At 45.8% G+C, this 21,270-nt stretch overlaps 1 protein-coding gene across 3 annotated transcripts; it reads left to right on the top strand.

The window, feature by feature from the left end:
• The first annotated feature begins 1,491 nt into the window (after positions 1-1,491).
• On the top strand, positions 1,492-16,133 carry LOC139933477 (protein FAM110A). Of its 3 annotated transcripts, none has more exons than XM_078288259.1 (3): positions 1,492-1,684; positions 11,804-12,231; positions 12,722-16,133. In XM_078288259.1, the coding sequence occupies exon 3, from the start codon at positions 12,732-12,734 to the stop codon at positions 14,148-14,150; it is 1,419 nt and encodes a 472-aa protein (XP_078144385.1). In that variant the 5' UTR covers positions 1,492-1,684; positions 11,804-12,231; positions 12,722-12,731; the 3' UTR covers positions 14,151-16,133. The 3 variants fall into 3 exon arrangements, with proteins under 3 accessions (XP_078144385.1, XP_071783669.1, XP_071783670.1); XM_071927568.2 differs by having other exon boundaries at positions 1,492-1,688; XM_071927569.2 differs by lacking the exon at positions 1,492-1,684 and having other exon boundaries at positions 11,102-12,231.
• Positions 16,134-21,270: the final 5,137 nt, after the last annotated feature.

Below are 21,270 nucleotides of genomic sequence, written 5' to 3'. Positions count from 1 at the left end.
ATGTGTTTGAGCGTGTGTGTGTGTGTGTGTGTGTGCCTACCACAGGGAGGTCTGTCCGGTGCACCCCGCCCTGCCGACTCCCTTAAATAAGCACCGCTGTGTGTTTGGACTATAAGGAGCGAGGGCAGCTCAGCCACGGTGTGCAGGAAGACACATGAACCACTGATAGGAATGGAGACCAGGGCATTCACTCATATTAATCGGACACACACTGTGTGTATATATATAAATTACACTCACACACATACTTTCAGGTATTCCCGTTACGACTAATCCCTCACCACTGTTTTGCAGGCACTAATGACAGGATATCCTCGACCGCACCACATAATGATATTGTCACTCTCATTAGCCTGCCCTCTATGTTATCCCACTTCCTTCCCTCACTTGCTAGAAGAGGTTTTTTATTATCTTGGAAGTGTCTATTGGAAAGGCAAAGTCCCCCCTAATGGCTAATAGATTAGTTTGTGTTCTGGTGTTTATCTGGACTCATTTGGACAAAATTAACAGTGTTTTACTGCCCACTTGTTTAGGCTGACATAAATCTTTTATAAGGTAAATTTCTAGTATAATTCATAGTAAGTAGTATCAAACTGATGTAAGTTATGAAGATGGGGTTTTAAAATGAATGTTCATTTTGCTACTATCGCCAATTTATATAATATAATAGTGATTCAACCTATAGCTAGTTCATGAAAGCTTTTACATTTGCTGTTCTAAACACTCTTAGATGTCTGGTAGCTCTTTCTGGAAAAAAACTCTCTGGTGCACAGAAAGTGATACGTTTTACATTTCTAGCAGCAGCAACAGTGGTTTGTTTGGAATAAACAGAAGAAGAACTGGGTAGGCTAATTAGCATGAGCAGCAATAGCCACCATGGCTGAACAGACAAATTCACCACCACGCCGCCACTGTTCAGCCATGGTGGCTGAACAGTGATTTCTGTGAAGTTAAATGCAGAAACACCACAGCATTGAGCACTTAGCATCAAGAAAATCAGGAGAAAATCAGTGTCACTTTAAGGAATAAAAGAGCATAAATTATTGCTTTTCTGAAAATATAACTGATTTTGTTTATATTGATGGTTGTTTGCCTTATGATGATCACAGACTGGTGGTCATAGTCTACCCAACTTTATATTTACCACTACGCCACCGGCTACTGTGGTTTAAAGTCACTGTCAGAGTCAGACACTCACTGTTTCCATGCCCTGCATTACTTGTGCCACTGCCATAGGTAACGGAAACGTCTTTGCAAAACACAGACTGGAGTGTAGAGGAGAGGGACGGAGCGGGTGAGAAAGTGTCAGGAAGGTCACGTGACTACGAGGAAAGGCTCCGTTTCCTGCTTTCCAGCCTCTCTTCCTGGTTCGAGACTGGGGGGGGTGGAGGGGGCGGAGTCTGCCTGAGCAGTAGGAGGAGAAGGGAGGGGAGTATATTAGCCTAAAGGGAAGAGAGACGCTCAGGTTAGTGTTCATTTGACTCGCACACATAGCAACACACCGCACACACACACACACACCGGCACATTCGCGCATACCAGCTGAAAGCCGCCGCGCAGGCTCACAGCTACTGCCAGCTTCTTCAGAGCGACTCGACACTGGTGTTGTGAAGTTGCACAAGTGTGGTTTTTGCTGTATTCCAGAGACCCGGTTTGGGATCCCACTGCCTGACACACACATCACGTAAGTAAACTTTACCATCTACCCTGTTTGGACAAATCGAGTGCCTGCAGTGTGTAGACATGGGGTTGTGTCTGTGTACTTTACATGGGAGGAGGTTTGGTTGCTCTGTTACAGATAGACCGCAAACTTTAGACTTTAGAATGATAGGGTTTTGCCTATGTGACGTTTATGTACATGTCTTTCATGGCTTATGCTTTTGCTTTCTTTTTATGGGCCTGTCTATTCAAAGACACTCGTCGTTTATTGGTAATAGTAATGGAAACATAAGATGTAGGCTATATGATCAATGTAAGTCTTGTGTGGCACGTTGGAAAAACAGGCAAAACAACCGAAAACCTCCATTCTGTGAGAGCCAGCTATTGTGTCTTTCCGTGTTCCCATCTCTGCTTCCTTGTCCTTGTCTGTGAGGTGGAAAGCCAAATCTAAAAATACTGGTCTTGATTATAACATTTGGCAGCTCTGCTCCAAGACTATTTTCACTCTCTCGCTCTCTCGCTCTCTCCGCTGTAACAGGGTGCGAAGCTGCATGGCTGGCAGGGAAAGTGGATGTATTGTAGCACTAACAGGTTTGATGTTGACATTTCATCGCAGGGAGAGAAAAAGAGAGCGCGTTTGAAAGCGTTATTGCGCCGGCAGTGTTTTGGTTTTATCTCGCCGACAATGTTGATAAATGTCAAAGAGAGAAAACGGAGAGAGTTGAGCTAATCGAGCTTTGTTAGATGTAAGATGCGTGGGTATGTGACTTTTGACTGTGTATATGTGTAAGTGTGTGTGTGTGTGTGTGTGTGAGTGTGTGTGTGTGTGTGTGTGAAATGTGGAGGGCATATCGCGTCAAGCCGTTAGATAAAGCAAACAGAAACTCACACTCAGAGGCTCTCGTCATGACGGCCCTTTGGACCTTGAAAGCCCCTTTCTGTCAGTGGAAAGGTAACTAGGGATTACAAGGGTTAATAATTGGAGGATGGCTCATAACAGTGTGTGTGTGTGCGCACGTGTATACAACCGTTTGTGTTCATGCCTTTGTATCTGTGTGTATGTGTGTTTGTGTGTGTGTAAAGGGTCCCTCTATCCAAGCCCACAGTGTGGCCTAGCCATTGAGGCGACTCCACAGTGACCACTCTCCCTCCCACCAGTGTGTGTGTGTGTGTGTGTGTGCGCGCGCGCGCGTGTGTGTGTGTGTGTGTGTGTGTGTGTGTGTGTGTGTGTGTGTGTATAGTGGCTCTATAGCAGCCTGTGGACAGGAGTATGTGATTGCGTCCACGCCTGCGTGTCTCTGGAATGCGTTCACCAGCGCTCTGAAGGGGGGATGTTTTCTCTGTCCTCGCCTTTTTTCTTTCCCTGCAGGCTCTGCCGCTGCACCACAGAGCTGTGTGTGTGTATGTGTGTGTGTGTGTGAGAGAGTGAGTGAGTTCATGTGTGTGTGTTTCGTGGATTTGTGTGTCGCTGTAAGCATGTGTTTGTGCGCGCGTGTGCATCTATCTGTATGTGTTTATACTGTATGTCTCTTGGCATGTTTGTGTGTACGTGCATCTACACATGCATGTGTGTGTCTGGGAGTATGTGTAACTGTGCGTGTGTGTGCATGTGAGGTAGAGCTGCCAGTGTTACCTAACACATTAGCTTCAGCTGAGTGAAGCCAGCAGAGCCCAGAGAGAAGAGCCGCCTCCAGCCACAGATCCAGACCCCCCAACCCCCCCTCCCCTTCAAAACCAGAATGGTTTGGGGGGTTTGGAGAATAATTTCTATCATCAGCAGAAAATCTTCTGCTACATCAGAGCTGTTTCACCCTCTAGAGGCTCCGCAATGCCAGAATCTCAACGGGCTTTAAAACATTGAGGCATTGTATTCCCAGATGCTCTTTATCCATTTTGTGGATATCCATTGAATCCATCATTCAATATGTCTACTTTTGTGCTGTTAATTTTGTAAGAGTAGATGTCACTTTTTTCATTGTAGAACAGAACCTAAATGTTGTGCATTTTACAATGTGATTGAGAAGTTCTTTGGGGGCAAGATGGGGCTTTATAGAACCATTCGGACCTCTTAATGGATAGTCACTGCTGTTTGAGGAACTATTAGGGGATCTATATTGCACTTAGTGGTTCTATCTATCAACAAATTAAGAGCTGTTTTCCAAAACACTATATAAAGAAATCATTGTTTAAAAGAATATGTCACTCACTCACTTGAACTATAGTAAACCTGAAGTTTATCATCCAATAACTAATATATACTTGATACGATCCAGTCTGTAAAAGTGTAAAAGGACTTAAGTTACCCATGTTTCAATGTGCTGCTTTTTTGCCATCACTCATTTAGTAGGTGTGACTCTTTTCTCATTTTGGAACAAAACTCTCTAAATGGAGAGGAGGGGACCAGCTCAAAGCAGGCACTGTCAAAATGTGACAATTCCTTTGTATTCTGTTATTTTTGTTTATTTTAGGAATGCGCGTTGAATCGCTCTTTTATTTCTTCTTTTATTTCTTCTATTCTGTTTGGTTAATGTGGGCGAATTGCAGATGTCAGAATGTGTTTGTCTTCGCTGCCGGGTTTAGTTTTCCCGAGGGGAGACCGGACCACCTGCTCTCCACTGATTACCTACTCAGTCAAACACACACACACACACACACACACACACACACACACACATACAGTCACATACGCACAAATATGAGGATGTTAACGTTTAGGCATGCCCAGATCCACACATACACATCAGACATAGATTCATTGGACCCCCACCCATCCCCATCCCACCCTTGGGTGTAATTGCGCATGGATGTGTGTGTGTTTCCTGGGGCCACAGACGCAGACAGTGATGGGTGGAGGTGGAGGGGGGTGGTGGGGTGATGTTAGGGGGAGAACGATGGATGGAGAGAGTGGGGGAGGGTCGAACAATGTTAGGGCTAGATGCTATAATAACTGTCTGCTTATGGTTCAATGGTTGTTTTTGCAGTTGACTAGGCTCTACTGCGTGTGTGTACAAATAGCAGTTGCATAACTAGACAAGACACTTCATTCGTGCGTGTCAATCATGATCTCTGCCTGGTCATGACGGGCTGTTTTTGATGGGAAATTGGTGGCGTGGGCAGACAAGACAGCCGCTGAGCGCTGCTCTGTAAAGCCTGAATCCTATTAGATCTGCTGCTCTGGTGCTCTCCTCCATGCAGAGGCCTCTCTGTCTTCATTAGCTGTCTCAGAGGCTCCCTAAATCAGCGCGGAGGAGGAGTGGCTGATAACCTTTTGAACTCCTCCTTTAAGCTGTTATTGAGTTAGAAAATGGACCTGGGGTGTCCTGGTGGGGTGATGGGCCGGGGCTTCTGCTGTCATTGATTTGAACCCAGGTTGTGGCCATTTTGATATGATATCTCATGATGCGTCTTTGGGGGTGGTGGATTGGTTAAATGATTCGAGAGATCGTCCTTCAATCAGAAGACCTGGGTTCTAGACGTCTTGGCGAGCGTCGGCCTTGCTGAAGTGTCCTTGAGCAAGACACTGAATCCCTATCAGCTCCAAGGCTGCTGTTGTATAGCTGAACCTGACATTTAACCTGAGGAGGGGGCAAGAGAAAAGACAATTTCCCCATAGGGATCAATAATATATCACATTATTTATTTCTGCCATCTTTCCTGCTATTCACTGCTATCTGCTGTCTAGTAAAGCAGAACTGACATAAAATATACCATAAGCTATATGAAAATTACAAAAAAAACAACATGGGGCAGAAATGTATTGGTGCTTAGGCATAATCTTATCTCTAGTCTTTTCTCTCGACCTTAAAGATTTTCCTGTTACTTTTTCACTCTCAACAGGGTGTGTGTGTGTGTATGTAGTCACAGTTGTTATCATGGCCCTGTTTCTCCAGCTTGCTGACTGTATCAACTATAGTTTTAAAGACAATAACACCCTGCCAGGAGAGGCTTTAGTCAAGTTTTCCAGTCTATAGTTAGGAGCCTCATTGATTTTGCTAGTGCTGTTATTTTTCCTAAGCTGTGGTTAGATAGGACAGTCAATGCTATGGCTGATCTCATTGTGTGCCGCCTGTCTACAACAGTTGCCAGTGTTCACAGGCTTCATGGCAAAGAGGCAAAGCCAAGTGCCTGAAAATAGACCTGCATGGGCTGAGGGCACCGTAAAACGGGTCAACCTGCAGGACACACACACACACGCACACACACAGACATACAGAGGCACAGTCAGAAGCAAACACTCCAGCCGAGTGTGTTTGTTTGTTTTGCTGTCTTTGTCACACATTTCCTGTTGTGAAATGCGTCATTGCTTCCTGCTCGTCCCTCCAGTGGGCGACAAACCTGAGAAACCACTGCTGACTAACGAACCCCCCCCCCCCCCCCCCCCCCCCCCTCTCTGCCTGGGGGTGAAGGTGACTCTTAAAGAGCTTTTATAATGCTGGGACTCTCCCCAAAGTTGTCATCTTGCTCTCTTCCTCCTAGGATATTGTGGGATTTATGGGGGGAAACTGTTGGGATGTACGGGTGGCCTTATGGTCAGAGGAACCATCCTTCAATCAGAGGACCCGGGGTTTGAACATCCATGTCACCAAGCATCCGCCCTGCTGAAGTGTCCTTGAGCAAGACACTGAATCCCTGCCAGCTCCAGGGCTGCTGTTTTGTAGCTGAGCCTCACCGTTGAGAAAAGAGATTTTCCTTGCAGGGATCAGTAAAATATCACATTATTGTTATTCTCATTATTAATATTAAAAAATAAGTCCTTGTCTGTATTGAAAGTTGATGGATGTGTTTTTCAGTTTCTATATTTGGAGTGTGCAGGTTGGAGAAGAGGGGCCTAGAAACCAAAGCATTGCTGATGACAGCTCTGTAGGTGGGGTCTCTGTCATTTCTGTCCAATCGGAGGTCAATGTCCGCCGGGACCAAGGCCACTGTGATATGACAGGCCAGCTGGCGTCACACACACACACACACACACACATACATATGAACTCACCTTGTTCCTGTCCCACAATGTTTGGACCCTCTGAGTGCTGCCTCATCCTGTTAGCCTGAGGATTGTCATTTTTAGGACAATCGGTCTCTTTTCAGGACAGTCTCTAGTAAAAAAAAAAAAAAAAAGTATGAAACTTCTCATGGCCTCTTTTTCTCTTCCCCCTCCCCTCTCCTCTGTAAACCCGTCCCCTCACGTGTTGCTGTTTGCTGTTTATGCCATTCAGTCACTCAGTAACTAAGTGCTAGAAAGTATTGGAGAGGCAAATTGCTCCCAGTCATAGGCTTCCCCTATAATTAGGCCTATGGAGGCTGGTTGGTAGGTTGACCATAGTCAGCTGTGGTAGTGGTGGTAGTCATCCCCTCCTTTCAGCTGGAGGTCCCGGCAATGACCCCCACCCCCCCTCCCTCCTGCAAGCTCTGTGGCTCTGGAGAGATGGATAAAAGCACGCTTCTCCCTTTTCCATTCTCTCTCTTTCCCTCGTTCAGGTATTACTCACTTGCTCAGTCATTCACACACTATGAAACGCAAACAATCTCTCTCTCACACACACACAGAGCAGCGATAATATGGCGGTTGGAAACAGAGAGCCGAATGTAAAAGCAGTCAGATTCATAACAACGCGGCGGTTAGCATCGTTTTATGATAATCTAACCGCACAAGTTTCCATCGTGGAATAGAAATGTAATTCCTCGCTCTGCTGCCACGGTCTGTGCCTGCAGTCCGCTTGTCGCTTTCAGAGACATCAGCTATTTCGCTAACTGCACAGGCAGACCGACAGATGGATGGAAAGAAAGAGAGAGAGACACAGGCAGTTAGAAAAACACACTGTTAGACAGAGGAGTGGTTAGACAGGCTGAGGGATGTTTTTGTTTCCCATAGGAAGTTATTCCTAACCCATATTCTCACACACACACACACACACACACACACACACACACACACACACACACACACAGTTGTGAGGTCACGTGTTGCCTGACTAGATCAGTTCACACCTCGGCTGGTGGCAGGCAGCAGTGTAACGGCACCGTTTGGACACACATTAGTCCCATAGCAGAGATGCCTTTTAGCTGCTATGGCCCTGTACAGTGTGGCAATGAATGACAATAGCTGCTGCTTTTAGGACTGGGGACTATCTGGGGTGGCAGTGTTTGCATTTAGATGGCTCTTGTCATTGCAGGGTTTTCAAGACGGGAGGTAACTGGGTTTGCATTTACACACCATTTTTCCAACTGTGATCTCCATGAGGCGCAAATCCATTTAGAAGCCTTCATCCCACCTTTTATTATGGTGAATATAAAGTATCTACTGTTTGTGTGACATTTTTGGAACTTTGTGTTGGCAATATTTATTTTCAGTGTTTTCGACTCTCTTGACTTGACTTGACTTGACTTTATTTGTCATTGTAGGCATACAATGAAATTATGTTTGGTAACTCTCAGTGACCAGCAGCAGTAGAGAACAAGATAAAAACAAGATAACAAGATAAAACTGTCTCTCTCTCTGTCTCTCTCGCTCTCTCTTTCTCTCTGTCTGTCTCTGTCTCTTTCTCTCTCTGTCTCTCTCTCTTTTTCTCTCTCTTTCTCTCGCTGTCTCTGTTGCTCTCTCTCTCTTCCTCTGTCTCTCTCTCTCTCCATCTCTCATAGTATCCATGGCTGGACTGTTGGGTCCAGCAAGGTAACAAAGAGAGCGAATAATGAGTGGATCATGGGATTAGTTATCAGCTGAGATGGGTTTACGCGGGCAATGTGGCAGTGAGACCTCTGTGTGTGTGTGTGTTTGCATGCACACAGCTCATGCACGGGTATTATAACCCTGTGTTTTATGGTGTTGATCCGGAGAGATATCCCTCCAGTCCCAGAACAATGGCTTTGCTTTTGTGTTTATGCGATTATGTCCAGTATAGTAATCATGTTTAAGGGTGTGTGACAGAGGTTTGCTGTACAATAGCAGGGATGGAGCTGTTAAATGAGCTTATGGTATGTTATGGAGAAGGTAAAAGATGCACACTCTTTTAGTATGCACATTTTTTAGACCTTTTTAGACATGAAATTGGGACCTCTGTCAATATGATATGTCTGTCCCCTCCTTGTAGCCAACAACAGAAAGTCCAGCCAAAGTTTGGACATGTTTTGAGAAATGGGTCTTTTTTGTGGGTCTGAAAAGGCTCTAAATTTGGCCTTAAAGGATTCTTTTTCACGAGAGGCCTGGGCAAGGGTAATGACAAGGCAACAGCATGCTAAACCTGAGGTGTCTGAGGTTTCTGTGACCAGCAGTTTCTTTTGGATTTGCTCCAACTCTGTTTCTGGTCAAGCCTGTCTTTGGGGATGTGTTTCTATGACCAGACAATACACACACAGAGCCATTTCTATAATTATCTATAGCTGTTGCACTGCAACTGGCCGTGTTTTCAGTGTGTGAGTGGTCAGACGGTCGACCTGATCCAGGGTGCTGTACATTCGTAGGGCTGTTCCTGTTCTTACACTGCAAGAAATGTTAATTATTTCCGTCTCATATTCAGTCTTAAAATCAGATTTTTCTTAAAACAAGTGGAACATTCTGCCAGTGGGCTGAGATAATTCCTCTTGATTCCTAAGCAGTTTCTCTTGTTTCAGGAATTTTCATTATGTTTTAATATCTTGGACCAAGGCAGATCACCCAAATAGAAAAAAGAAATGACACTTTATTGAAAAAGAAATCATGAAAACAAGTCAATTTACATTGGAAACAAGTGGAATTATCTCACCCAAGTGGCAGATTTTTGCCACTTCTTTGAAGAAAATTCAGATTTCAAGACTGAATACTAGCTTTAATGGCTTTATGTTATGAGGGATATTATTTGCAGCACTCCACTCTATGACATTATAGGCTGGATATGACTAAGTGTCAGTGGTTGGCCCTGGTCAGGTCTGTGGTCTTTTGGTTTTGCTGTACAGTGGTACACCCCCCAACCCCCACCCTACACTCTAATAGCATCCGGTTTCCAAGTAGTTTCTCTAGACGGCAGAGCACCAGTGTAGCAGCGTTGGACTTGTTGACACACACACATAAATACAGTCCAAGCGCATTTGTGTGTTATCTATTAAAAGCCCAAGCATTCAGTGACAGGTGTGTGTGCATGTGTGTGTATCTCTGTCTGCCTGCGGAGAGTTAGTGTTGACCCCTTTTACAGACATTATTTCAGTCTGCGATGCTGTGTGTCCCATCTCATTTCACTAAGATGTACAGCTTCCTCCTTCCTGTAAACAGCGTCTAACTGAACAATCACTCTTCTCTTTGCTTATAAGACCTGATGTCAGTTCGCTCAGAGCGTTTCCTTTGTTGTGCACTAACCATTCAGACAGTGTTTTCATAATAGTATTTTTGTGTAATCCGCTTTATCCCCCAAATGTATTCCTTCGAGGTTTGCTTTTAGGCTTTTGGTAACATTGGGGTAGCAGTGTTTGTGCATTATTATTTTTTGGGTTGCAAATCTATTTAATATAAGCTGGTCTATTCTGGTAGAACTCTCCTTTGGTTTGTCACATGGTCAAGATGAAAGCAGTGTGTCTGCATGCATGTGCATATCTTTGCGCTTTTATGTGCTTGAAGTACCTGAATGCAGCTCTATGTGTGTGTGTGTGTGTGTGTGTGTGTGTGTGTGTGTGTGTTTCCAAGTGTAAGCTGTCAGAGTTGCTTTTGCTCTCTCTTTGCTGCTGGTCTGCTGTTAAAAGGGGTTTGAGAGAGAGAGAGAAAAGGAGGGATGGGGGGAAAACAGGGTCACGTGTTCAGGGAGTCAGGAAGGAAGACGGCTATAAAAAGACTAATTAAAAATGTGTGGATGGATATGTTGGTGGTGGAGGTGATGAGGAGGAGGGGAGCGATGGGCCTACTAACTCTGGGTGTGATGTAACCCTGGAGTGTAATGGTGTAAACGAAAAGAAGGAGAAAAAAAGGGGGGGAGTGGTGAAGAGTGGGGGGAAGGAGAGAATTGTTTTTCAGGTTCTCTAAAACTAAGGATGAAGAGAGGCGCTTGAAGAAAGAGGGGGAAATGGATAAACAGGGCATGTGTGAGCAGTGTTTTCAGTTCCACTGAAACACAAAGAGACATGTAGTAGTAATTGGGTACTAGAGTATAGAAACGGGATAGAATGCATTTACATTTTTGCTCTGTCTTTGTTTCACTGTCTTTGTCTCCAAAGTGGTGTTGTAACTGGGAGTGCAGCAAATTCTTCATTTCAGCCTGTTATTTCAATGTTATTCATCACTATGAGGTTGATCTGGAGTGAATCTCATTGTTGTACAGATTGTTATGAGAGGGTCATTAAATTAGATATAATACACATTAAGTACACATGCTATAAACGTGTTCTGTGTACTTCAGATAGGCCCTAAATCATTTTTAGGCACTGTAAAAGTTGCTGTCATTGTGCATTGGTTTGGATAAGAGCAACACCTAAAATGTGAATGTAGGTTGAATTGGACTTAAAAGAAAATGATCTTCTATTGTTATCTGCGTCTCTACTGCTCACACACTGTCAACACTTTGTCCCACCTTCTGTGCTTATAAACAAAGAGCTGAACGAGGGGAACAGTTGTGAGGGTTTTGAGCGTTTCACAATGTTTTCATAAGATCCCGCTGAGCTTGATGCAAGTCAATGTAAAAGATTGCAGCTGTTTCGCCCGTTGCCCTCCTCTCTTTCTCTCCCCCTTTCTCCCCTTCTCCCTTTCAAAGAATTTTCATTTGAATGAAAATCCAGTCCCAGTGTTTTGTTGTGCTTGGAGGGGGGAGGGGTCCAATTGGTCAGAATCCCTTTCGAGGTGGACCAATGGGAGCGCAGCTCCCGCCTTTGACCCCGCCCCCCGTGCCCCTGCTGAGGCTCCCGGTCTGACGTGTGATTGGCCGGCTGGGAGGAGCCAGACGCGGTATTAAAGCCTGTCCCGTCTGCTCCACTTCACTGTAGAAGAGAGTCCCGTCTGTCGGCTGGAGGAGTGTGTGTGTGAGTGTGTGTGTGTATCGTTGTGTGTGTATGCTTTTGTTAATCAGAGACGGACAGAGAGAGAGAGAGAGAGAGAGAGAGAGAGAGAGAAAAGTGAGAGAAGCAGGACTGCCAGTTGTCTTTGCTCTACGTTTACCTGACTTGGACTTTCTTTCCCTCTGTTTTTAACCCTCTCCAGGACTACAGCCCTCTCCAGTTGAGTTGCCGGCCAGCTTTTTGTGTCAGATCGCAGCTGGACAGGCAGACGGCTTGACAGACGAGTTGGATAGAGATTGTAGAGGCTGCTGTGTTGACGGTGTCTTCGCTGACTGGCTGGCTGACCATCTTATCACTCTACAAGACCTGTGTTTGGGTTAAACAGCCCCCATTGGCTGTACTGTGACCCCCAATCCGCGGTCTAACCCCTTGCGGGTCACCACCGAGCTAATAGAGGTGGCCTGGCCGGGCCCCCGATGTGGAATTTGACCCCGACTGACCCCGTCCCACAAGTATCCTTTCACTGAGCCCGGACTGGGAAGAGCAAGGATAAAAGAGCAAGAGGGGCGAGAAGAAAAGAGGAAGAAAAGGAGAGAAGTGAGAGGAGCAGCAGCAGCAGCAGAGCGACCGGTAAGGAAGTTAAAGGGGCTCTGGGAGGGAGGGAGGGAGGGAGGGAGGAGAGTGGGAAGAAAAGAGAGAATACAAAAGGGCTATTTTCTTAGGCTTAGGGAGGACATGTGGGAGCTCTAAAAAGACATTCGTTGACCATTACAGCCTCAGTCTCGCTCACCTCTCCTTCTGTCAGATCTTCTGTTTCTCTCCAGTCTAGCTTGTATCAGGGGATACAGGGTCTGTCATTCTGGTAGTTGCATTACAGCCATATATCACTTTATTTTTTTAACATGGTGAATAATGAAAAGTGAAGCTTTCTCTTTTTCTTTCTCTTAGTTCTCTTTCTCATTGACTCCCTCTCTTTCTTTGTCTCAGTCTTTTCTTTGCACTCCTCTCCTGTCTCTCTTTCTCTGCAGCGGTATTATGTTTTGTTATTTAGCACCAAGCAGATATTTCTGTTTCATAAGGTTCTTGACTGATAGAAACGCTCTCTGTCTCTCTCTCTCAGCCCCTCCAGTATGCCGGTGGAGACCCTGCGGCCCTCAGACGGCCGTCTGGCCGGGGTTCCCTTCACCTCTGCCATGCCCTTCCGGATCCTTAACAAGGGTCCAGACTACTTCCGTCGCCAGGCTGAGCCCGGGGCCCGTAAACTGAGCGCCGTGGAACGCCTGGAGGCAGACAAGGCCAAGTACGTCAAGAGCCAACAGGTGGCCCTCACCCGCCAGGCTCCTGTCAAACCACCAATCATCCGCAAGCCCCTCCTTCCCCCGGGGATGATGCTCCAATATCAGATCAGCGCTCCTCCGGCCCGGAAAGTTCCCCGCCGCCCAGCTGATGTGGAGAACGCCGGAGGGAGAGAGGGACTAGGAGGGAGGAGAGGACCTGCACTTAACTTGGATATTCTGAATAACTTGATCAATAATGTGTGCGAAGGACCTGTGCCCTGTTCACAGTCCTCCTCCTCCCCCTCCCCCTCAGCTTCCTCCCCTTCATCAGGGACGAAGAGCATGGGCAGCAGCCTGTCGGCAGAGCAGGAGAGGAGCGGTCGGCTCCTCAACAATCTCAGACCGTTGAACCACGGCACCGCCAACTCCTCGTCCACCTCCTCCTGCACCTCCTCGCCGCTCAACAACAACAACAACAACCTCCAGACCCATCCAGTGGAGCCCAGCCGTCGTCCACCCCCTATCCCAGCCCGGGCACCCCGCATTGGGGTTCCAGTGCCCTACAGCTCCCCTAACTCGGTGACTGTGCGGAGGGTGGATGTCCGGCCTCAGGCTGAGATCAGGAAGCCCCAGAGGCCCCAGCTGCAGCCCCAGATCAAGCCCAGACAGACTGCCCAGGGCCAGGTAGCTCCACCCCAGGTCCCCCCACCTCCTCCACCCCAGCAGAACCAACCCCAAGCTCACCCTCAGCCCCACGTCAGCTCCCAGGCCCTGCCCTCGCCCCCGGCCTACCTGCCGCCCAGTCCCATGCTGGTCCGAGCGGGCATGATCCCCCCGGCCTCCCCCGCTTTCACTCGTCTATCCAACGCCAGCTCCAGGGGATCGGCCCGTAAGCACCCTTCCCTGCACCGCTCCAAGTCGGACCTGAGCGACCGCTACTCGCGCGCCACGGCCGACCTGGAGCGCTTCTTCAACTACTGCGGGCTGGACCCGGTGGAGGTGGAGGGGATGGGCGGCGTGGAGCGCTTCACCAGAGCCAACTCGGACATCGTCTCCGTCTCCAAGCTCCGCAGCGTCAGCACGCCCAGCTCCGAGTGCGGCGACCGGGCGAGGGAGGACGGAGGGGACGAGGACGACGAGGACGGGCCCGCCAGAGCCAACGAGCGGGTCCCGTACGGCATCTCGGTCATCGAGAGGAACGCTCGCGTCATCAAGTGGCTGTATGGCATCCGTCAGGCGCGAGACACTGGCAGCGCCGTTTCTAACGTATAGACTGACTTAGAGACGTTGACGGCAAAGGACAGGAGATGGGGGGGGGGGGGGAGACAGGGGAGCAGTAGGTGGAGAGGTACTGGAATAAGGACCCAGACCATTTCTCTCCATGCAAGGCTTCTTATTTATTGAATATTCCCAGAGGTCGTTAATGGGCCAGTCTTTGGTATATATATATATATTTTCTCTTTGTATGTATACACAAGTCTGAAGAAGGGAAGGCGATTGTCCATCTGTTCATCTTCTGCTGCCTTACATCACATTTAAGGATAATCCAGTAGTTGGTTTTTTTTCTGTTGCCTGCAAAGCATCACACTTGTGTTGGAAATAAACGCAGCAGTGATTTTTATCTGGGCTGCAAGTCAGGACTGCTTCCCTGGAAGACAAAATGGACGATACATTTCCCTTCTCCTTTGTTTGAACTTGTATAACAATATTGGTATACGAAAGCAATAATAGACTGGTGTAAATGATGAAGGCAGAGGATCTTTGTTACTGTGGTTCCTCATGCTAAGGTACTAAGTGTGTGTGCGTGTGTGTGTGTGTGTGTGTGTGTACCAGAGAACTACCCTGCACAAGGCTAGACTGGAACTGCTAGAGACTCTTCTGATGCACGACGACATCACCTCTGGCCTCTGTATGTGTGACTGTTGAACGCCGGGAAGATGAACCACATTGATACTGTGAAAATTCACAAAAAAGAAAGCTTCCATAAACACATTTGTATTTTCAAAAAAACCTTTGGCTGTAAGACTGTTATTATGCGAATTGCCGTCAGCATGCAAGTGGAAAGTTTGTATATGTACATTTTGTCATCTCAACAAAGCACAACCATCACTACTTTACTCTCACACACGGATACACAACTTCACGGCACAGACGTACGTTCAGGTCGGTTACAGTAACTACGGTAGCAGTTGCAGTTAGTGCTGTCTGTTGTGTATCTGTAACTTTGTTTAGTTGCGTGTTGCAGCTGAAACACGGTCTCTAGTCTGGGATTATGCTGCGCTGGTGCAGCGAGAAATCTGTTTACTATGTATGTCTTGGCACGGATGAGAGAGCGGGTCATATGATGAGGGACGATGTTAGAAGTGGATGGTTGAAGTAAGTGTAGCATGAACAAGTGGAGTTATTTCGCTTCCAGGGAGAGAGAAAAAATGAAAAGATGGGTAGAGGAAGACTGAAAAGAGTATACTTATGGATAAGAAAGATATCTATGGTATAAGAAATATGTTTATGGTTCTGAAAGTGTCTCAGGAAGTTGTACGTGTACTTGGCATACAGACAAAAATGGACCAATATTTATTTGGAAAATGTAATTTAATGTATTTTTAATATTGGACAACTTGGTGTACAGAATTCAATCTTTGCTCTTAAGTGCAATCTGATAATAAATAAATATATATATATATATATATATATATATATATATATATATATATATATATATATATATATATATATATATATATGAACACATATAAACACACAAACAAAACCAACACAATCCCCACACATGCAAATCCAGGCACCAGTCACATTAGTGTGAATGTCATGAAGGTGAATGCTGTGTGTAATATGCGCCCTGCTCTGTTGGGAGCACAAAAGAAAGTGCGACTGTTGCTTATTTATTTGACTTCCTGTTTGTCGCAGCGGGAGCGAGGGAAGACGACCCCCCCCCCCCCGCATCCGAGTTCTCCGCCCTCTGCATCTACTTCCATAACTTTTCAGGCCATAGTGGTTAGTATGAGCGTCAGTTAGGAATCCCTCTTCGTACCTGTCCTTTATCAAGTACATGAAGAGCAGTTTACAGTAGCATCTAGACCAGAGGGCCGGAGAACGCGGCAGCAGCGACGGTGAACAAAGCGTGCTGTTGAATCCGGCACTGGATACCCAAAGAGTCTTCAAGTGAGAGATCCAAAATGCTGCAACATGGTGTATTCTAAACAATTAATAAAGTTTTGTTTTTACAGTTGAAAAGAACATTCCTGGCTAGTGTTTTTCATTTAAGTGGTTGTGTTTTTGTGGAAATTCTGAATTTCACGTTGAATAAATATGGTGATAAGCCCACCTGGTTCTAGCATCTGGCTGTAAACAACCACTCTGATTTCTTCAGTGTTTGGGGAGTACATGACGTGCCACTGCCAAGTCCTTGCTTTATAATCTGAAATCTGGTCTGGGTCCAGCTCAGCAGAGGCAGGTGTTTGGCCCGTCAAATTTCATTCCAACATCAATTATTGACACACAGCACTTTCGCTAAGCTCCCCAGGCCGGTTTTTGTTTTCTTTGATCGTGTTCTTATGAGAGTCCGACTGGTACATTATTTAGACGGCAAAATGTAGACACAGGCACAATCACTTGCACTGCTCCCTCATTTAGTGTCTGTCTCTCATTCAAACACAGTTGTATCACAGCAGTGTGCCCGCTGAGTGCCATTTGGACAGGAGACGGATGTTGTGAAGACACCCCCCCTCCCCCCACACACACACACACCTTCTTCCCAGTACCACACCCTGTTTCAGGCAGAAACGGCTCAATAGAACACATTTCAAGAGTTGGAAGGAGGAGGAGTGGTGGTGGGGGGCGGGGGAGAGAGGTACTTTGTTTTGCCGTCCTGTGCAGCTCAGTGAGCAGAGCAGGGCAGGGCAGCAACACTGAGGCTCTATACAACTCTATATAAAAAATTAATGCACTTATAGTATTGCAATTTGGACAAAAGTTTCCACTAAATGATATGGGATGGGACAGTAGGAGGGAGTCAGGAAAGTGCTAAGGAAAACAAGAGGGTTAAAGGCACAAGGACTAAACTTGTATTTCAACTCATGACTGCTGAACTGTACTGGGTCTCTGAAAAGTCTGGGATCATAGGGATAAGTAACGCCATTTTGTTTTTCTTTTTGTGCTTGTTTTCCCTGCACATACTAGTCGCCAGGATGACGGAGTGGTCCAAGGCGCCAGGGTTTCTGCTCTGTTCCTGGTTCAGATCCCACTTCTGTTAAGCAGTGCTTATACTCAATTAGTTGGCGGTTTCCATTTGATTCCAGACTTATCAGACGCCCTGTATTTGTAGTTCATGCGGGCCTGTAACCACTCTGCAGTGGCCTTCGCTCGCCAATAAACACAGTCCCTTCACATCATGACGTTATCTCAGCATGATCTCATCCAGGACGCGGCCTTGATTCGCTGCGCTCAGATTCGACCGGTTTTCGGGGATGTGGGGGAGCGAGTGGATTGGAGAAGTGTGGCGGAGTGGAGCGCGCTGACAAAACTGATAAATATTGCCGTCTGGAGCCTGGGGCCGGGCATCATGACAGCAACCGCCTGATATAGTCGGCTATGATTAACAGTCCAGTAACACTCTGCAGGGAGAGAGGGAGAAGCGGGGAGCGTCTCGCACCAATCGACAGATGACAGTGCTTTAAAGACTTGGGGAAAAGAAAGCAGAGAAGAGGAAGAGGTTGGTGGAGGTGAGGCTGGAAGGTGGCAATACAATGAAGGTGGGGAGAGAGAGAGAGATACTGTAGGTGTGAAAGTGCTTCTTGCGCATATCAATAAGTTAGGTGTCAGCTTTTATTAGAGGAGCAAACAACTTCAGCCTTGGAGCAGCTGTGCTTTGTCCAGTGTGCAACACCTCCAGGGCTTTAATGCCCGATAAGGAAGATCAGCAGCTCCATGCGCTCCTGGCAGGCTGGGGTGAGCTCAATGCATTTGCGATGAAATGGATTTTCCTCAAAAATGAAACACAGAAAAATGAATACCACACTGATGATGAATGGCAGTTTCCATTTGCATTTGAAGAGGTTTTGTTCCAAAAAAGGAGATGTTCACCACTTGAATAAAGAAATTGAAGGCACAAATTTAAAACATAGAATGGTTAGCAGGTAACTTACATTATGTCCTTGGTTGACAAGGACATAATGTCCTCTATACTGGATCCTCTATACTGTACAGATATTGAAGGATGAACTTCAAGTGATTTTCTTTCCCAAAACGAATATAAAATGGATATTTTGGAACAGAACTCTTCATTTGTAATCTTTTAAATTAAAAGTGAACTGACTTCTGCCATGCTGTAAGGGACCAGAAGACCAGATTGTAAGTTTCGACACAGAAGTAAAAAGCAAAGATCCAGGACATCAATTCACTGTAGCTACCAGGCTCAGTGCCAACTAGTTTTGAGTCACACTTCTCTCAGACGATCCTGTTGATGTACGCACTTTGAAGCATTCCGCCCAACAGCTCCCTGGGACTTATATAAGTCATGTAGTGGCACGACAATTCACTCGTTTTCATCCAGTAACTGTCTCATCGTTACATAACCACCACTGGACACCCATGACCCGTGTGCGTTTTGTGGCTCCCTGGGGTGATTTGGAGAGTGGAAATGGCTAAACTGTTGCTGGGGCTTTGGGAAAGGGCGGATAAGATGTCTCCGCCTGCTGTGGTCTCCCTGTGGACACACGAGGAAAACATGCCAAGGATCATCTCTATGTCATTCTCTCTCTCTCTCTCTCTCTCTCTCTCTCTCCCTCTCTCTCTCCAGAGCCTGGCCATATGTCCATATTTACTGAGAGATCAGCTGGGCTCTGGCACTCTGTCAGGGGAGAATGCACACACACACACACACACACACACACACACACACACACACATACACACACACAGTTTCCATTTGCCCATGGTTGCTCTGTTGCGTGTCTTGATCTTGTATCTTGTTTGTGTGTTTCTTCCAAGCAGTAACTCCTCTGCTTTGTGTGTGTGTGTGTGTATGTGTGTGTGTGTGTGTGTGTGTGTGTATTAAAAGCAAAGGATGTTTGCACTCTATCTGGGATGAAAACACGGGGCAATGTGTGTTTCTTTGCATGCATTCATATGTCCATGTATCTGTGTGCGTCCATGTATGTGTGCATGGCGTTTATTTGCGTATAGTTGTGTGTGCATGTGGGCATGTCTATGTGTACATCAGGAGTGTGTGTGTGTTGTGTTGTTGTTTTTTGGAAGGCGGCGGGGGGGTGGGGGGGGTGGGGGGGGGGGGGTACTGGGAGTTGTTGATCCCAGTAGTGAGGACAGTAGTGCCGCTGATGTATGTCAAAGCTTGATATAGTGATCCTGAACGGGCCGAGCGCAGGCAGTGATAAGCTGATTAAGGCCACGGGGCAGATGGGATCGCTGTGTTTTAGACTATATTTGTGTGTGTGTTTATGTGTGTGCGTGTGTGTGTGTGTGTGTGTGTGTGTGTGTGTATTTCACTGGGACCTATATCCTGTGGGAAAACAAGACTGGATTGTCTGTGTTAGCTTAGCATGTTGTTGCACTGCATCGCTTCCCTTATCTCTCTAATATCCATCTTTCTTTCTCTCTCTCTCTCTCTCCCTCTCGCTCTCTCTCTATCTGCCCATCTACCCAACAACCACATCAGTCGCTTCACTGACACACAGGCATCCTTAAACTCTCAGTGCTGCCTCAGCACAAAGTGTGTGTCTTTGTTTTTTTTTTGCTCCATTCATTTGGACCCAATATATTGCTTTAATCTTTCAGCCGGCCAGACTCCCATACCGTATCAAACAGCAAAAAACCTTCAATCGAATTCATCTGTTTTAAATTGTGCTACTGCAGTTGACAGCAGACATAGTGGCATAGTTTCCCACGTGTAGAAAATACCCTCAAATCAAGCCGAATCTATTAATAATGCATTGTAAAACGTCAAAAATACATTGACAGCGATCAAAAGCGAGAAAAAATGATCCGTTTATTTTCAGTTCCGGCTCCTGAAGAGATGGCTTTTTGGCGTTATGAAATATCTATAACTGTAGTGATGAATTGGGTCCAAATGTGTGGAGCAGCAGAATGAAGAGCTCATTGTCTCTGTCTTTAATCTTCTGGCCAACTCTGATCCCACAGCCTACCGTATAGCAGCAGTGCTACAGGCTCCTTTAAGATACACATGAGGGGGAAACAATTCTCTCTGTTTGTTAATAAAAAACAAATGCATCTCTGTTGATTTGAATGAAAATGACACTCAAATCCCTTTTTCCATCTCCTCTAAAACATGCTTTTGCTGACACTGACAAGTTGCTGCTGCAGCTCATCCACTGCTTAAGATGTGTGCAAAACAGACAACAGCATGCTGGATAACAATGAGGATCAAAACTGTAAAAAAAAAACTTTTCTAACTGATCTCTAATTTTGTTGAGACCAACTTGTTGCTTTTTGATCACCTCTGTTATTGAGTCTGAATAGATGATTCACTGCATATGCTGTGTGTAAGACAGACAGCATCATGCTGGATACACAGTGTGTGATTCTGATAAGTAACTTCAATTCATTGCAGTCCAGCTCATCTGTAACAAGACCCGACCGTGTCACTGTGGTTACGCCTTTCTGCCAACACAATGACAAACATTACAGCACTAAACCATTTTTCCCCTGAGTGCTTTAACTTAATCACAGTGTTTTTTTTTTATTCATCTGTCCCACTAACCCAATCCCCATCCTGTTATCATCAGAGCCGAAACAGCGAACCTGGCTCAGGATCAAAGGAAGGGAAAGAATGATCCTCTTTGACACAGGGTTGGATACGGAGAATATTTACAATGTGTACCCAGCGAGGTTATTTATAGCCTGTGTGAAATTCATTGCCAATATTGTGTGAGTGCACAATATTTGGTTTTATACACCTGACCCTTCCATAAAGTAGACTGAGCAGGTGAATCCAGGTGAAAACCGTGATGCCTTATTTATTCCACCTCTTAAATCCACTTCAGTCATGAAGAGGAAAATACTCTACTGATAAAGACCTATAATAAATTTATAATACATTTTAGAAGGATACAAATAGCACAGCAAAACAATAAGTTCCTATAGGAATATTATAGTGATGCCATGGGAGATAAAAAATAAAGTACACCATAAAGTACAATAAGGTCACTATAAACTCACTATTGAGCACCACAGATGCACTGTAAATCCCTATGGGAATATTATAGGAATATGATATTTATACCATAGGAGATTAAAAAAAAAAAACCATAAAGTATATACAGTTACTATAAACTCACTATAGAGCACTAAAGGTGCACTGTAAATCCCTATGGGAATATTATACAAATTTGTAATTAGA

This window comes from Centroberyx gerrardi, chromosome 14 (genome assembly GCF_048128805.1).
Source record: "Centroberyx gerrardi isolate f3 chromosome 14, fCenGer3.hap1.cur.20231027, whole genome shotgun sequence".
NCBI classification, from domain to species: domain Eukaryota; kingdom Metazoa; phylum Chordata; class Actinopteri; order Beryciformes; family Berycidae; genus Centroberyx; species Centroberyx gerrardi.
Note: the sequence above shows the minus strand (reverse complement) of the source record. Positions and strands in the feature narration are given on the sequence as shown.

Excerpts from the sequence above, each read along its gene's own strand:
- LOC139933477 (XM_078288259.1), top strand. The coding sequence starts at position 12,732 with ATGCCGGTGGAGACCCTGCGGCCCTCAGACGGCCGTCTGGCCGGGGTT.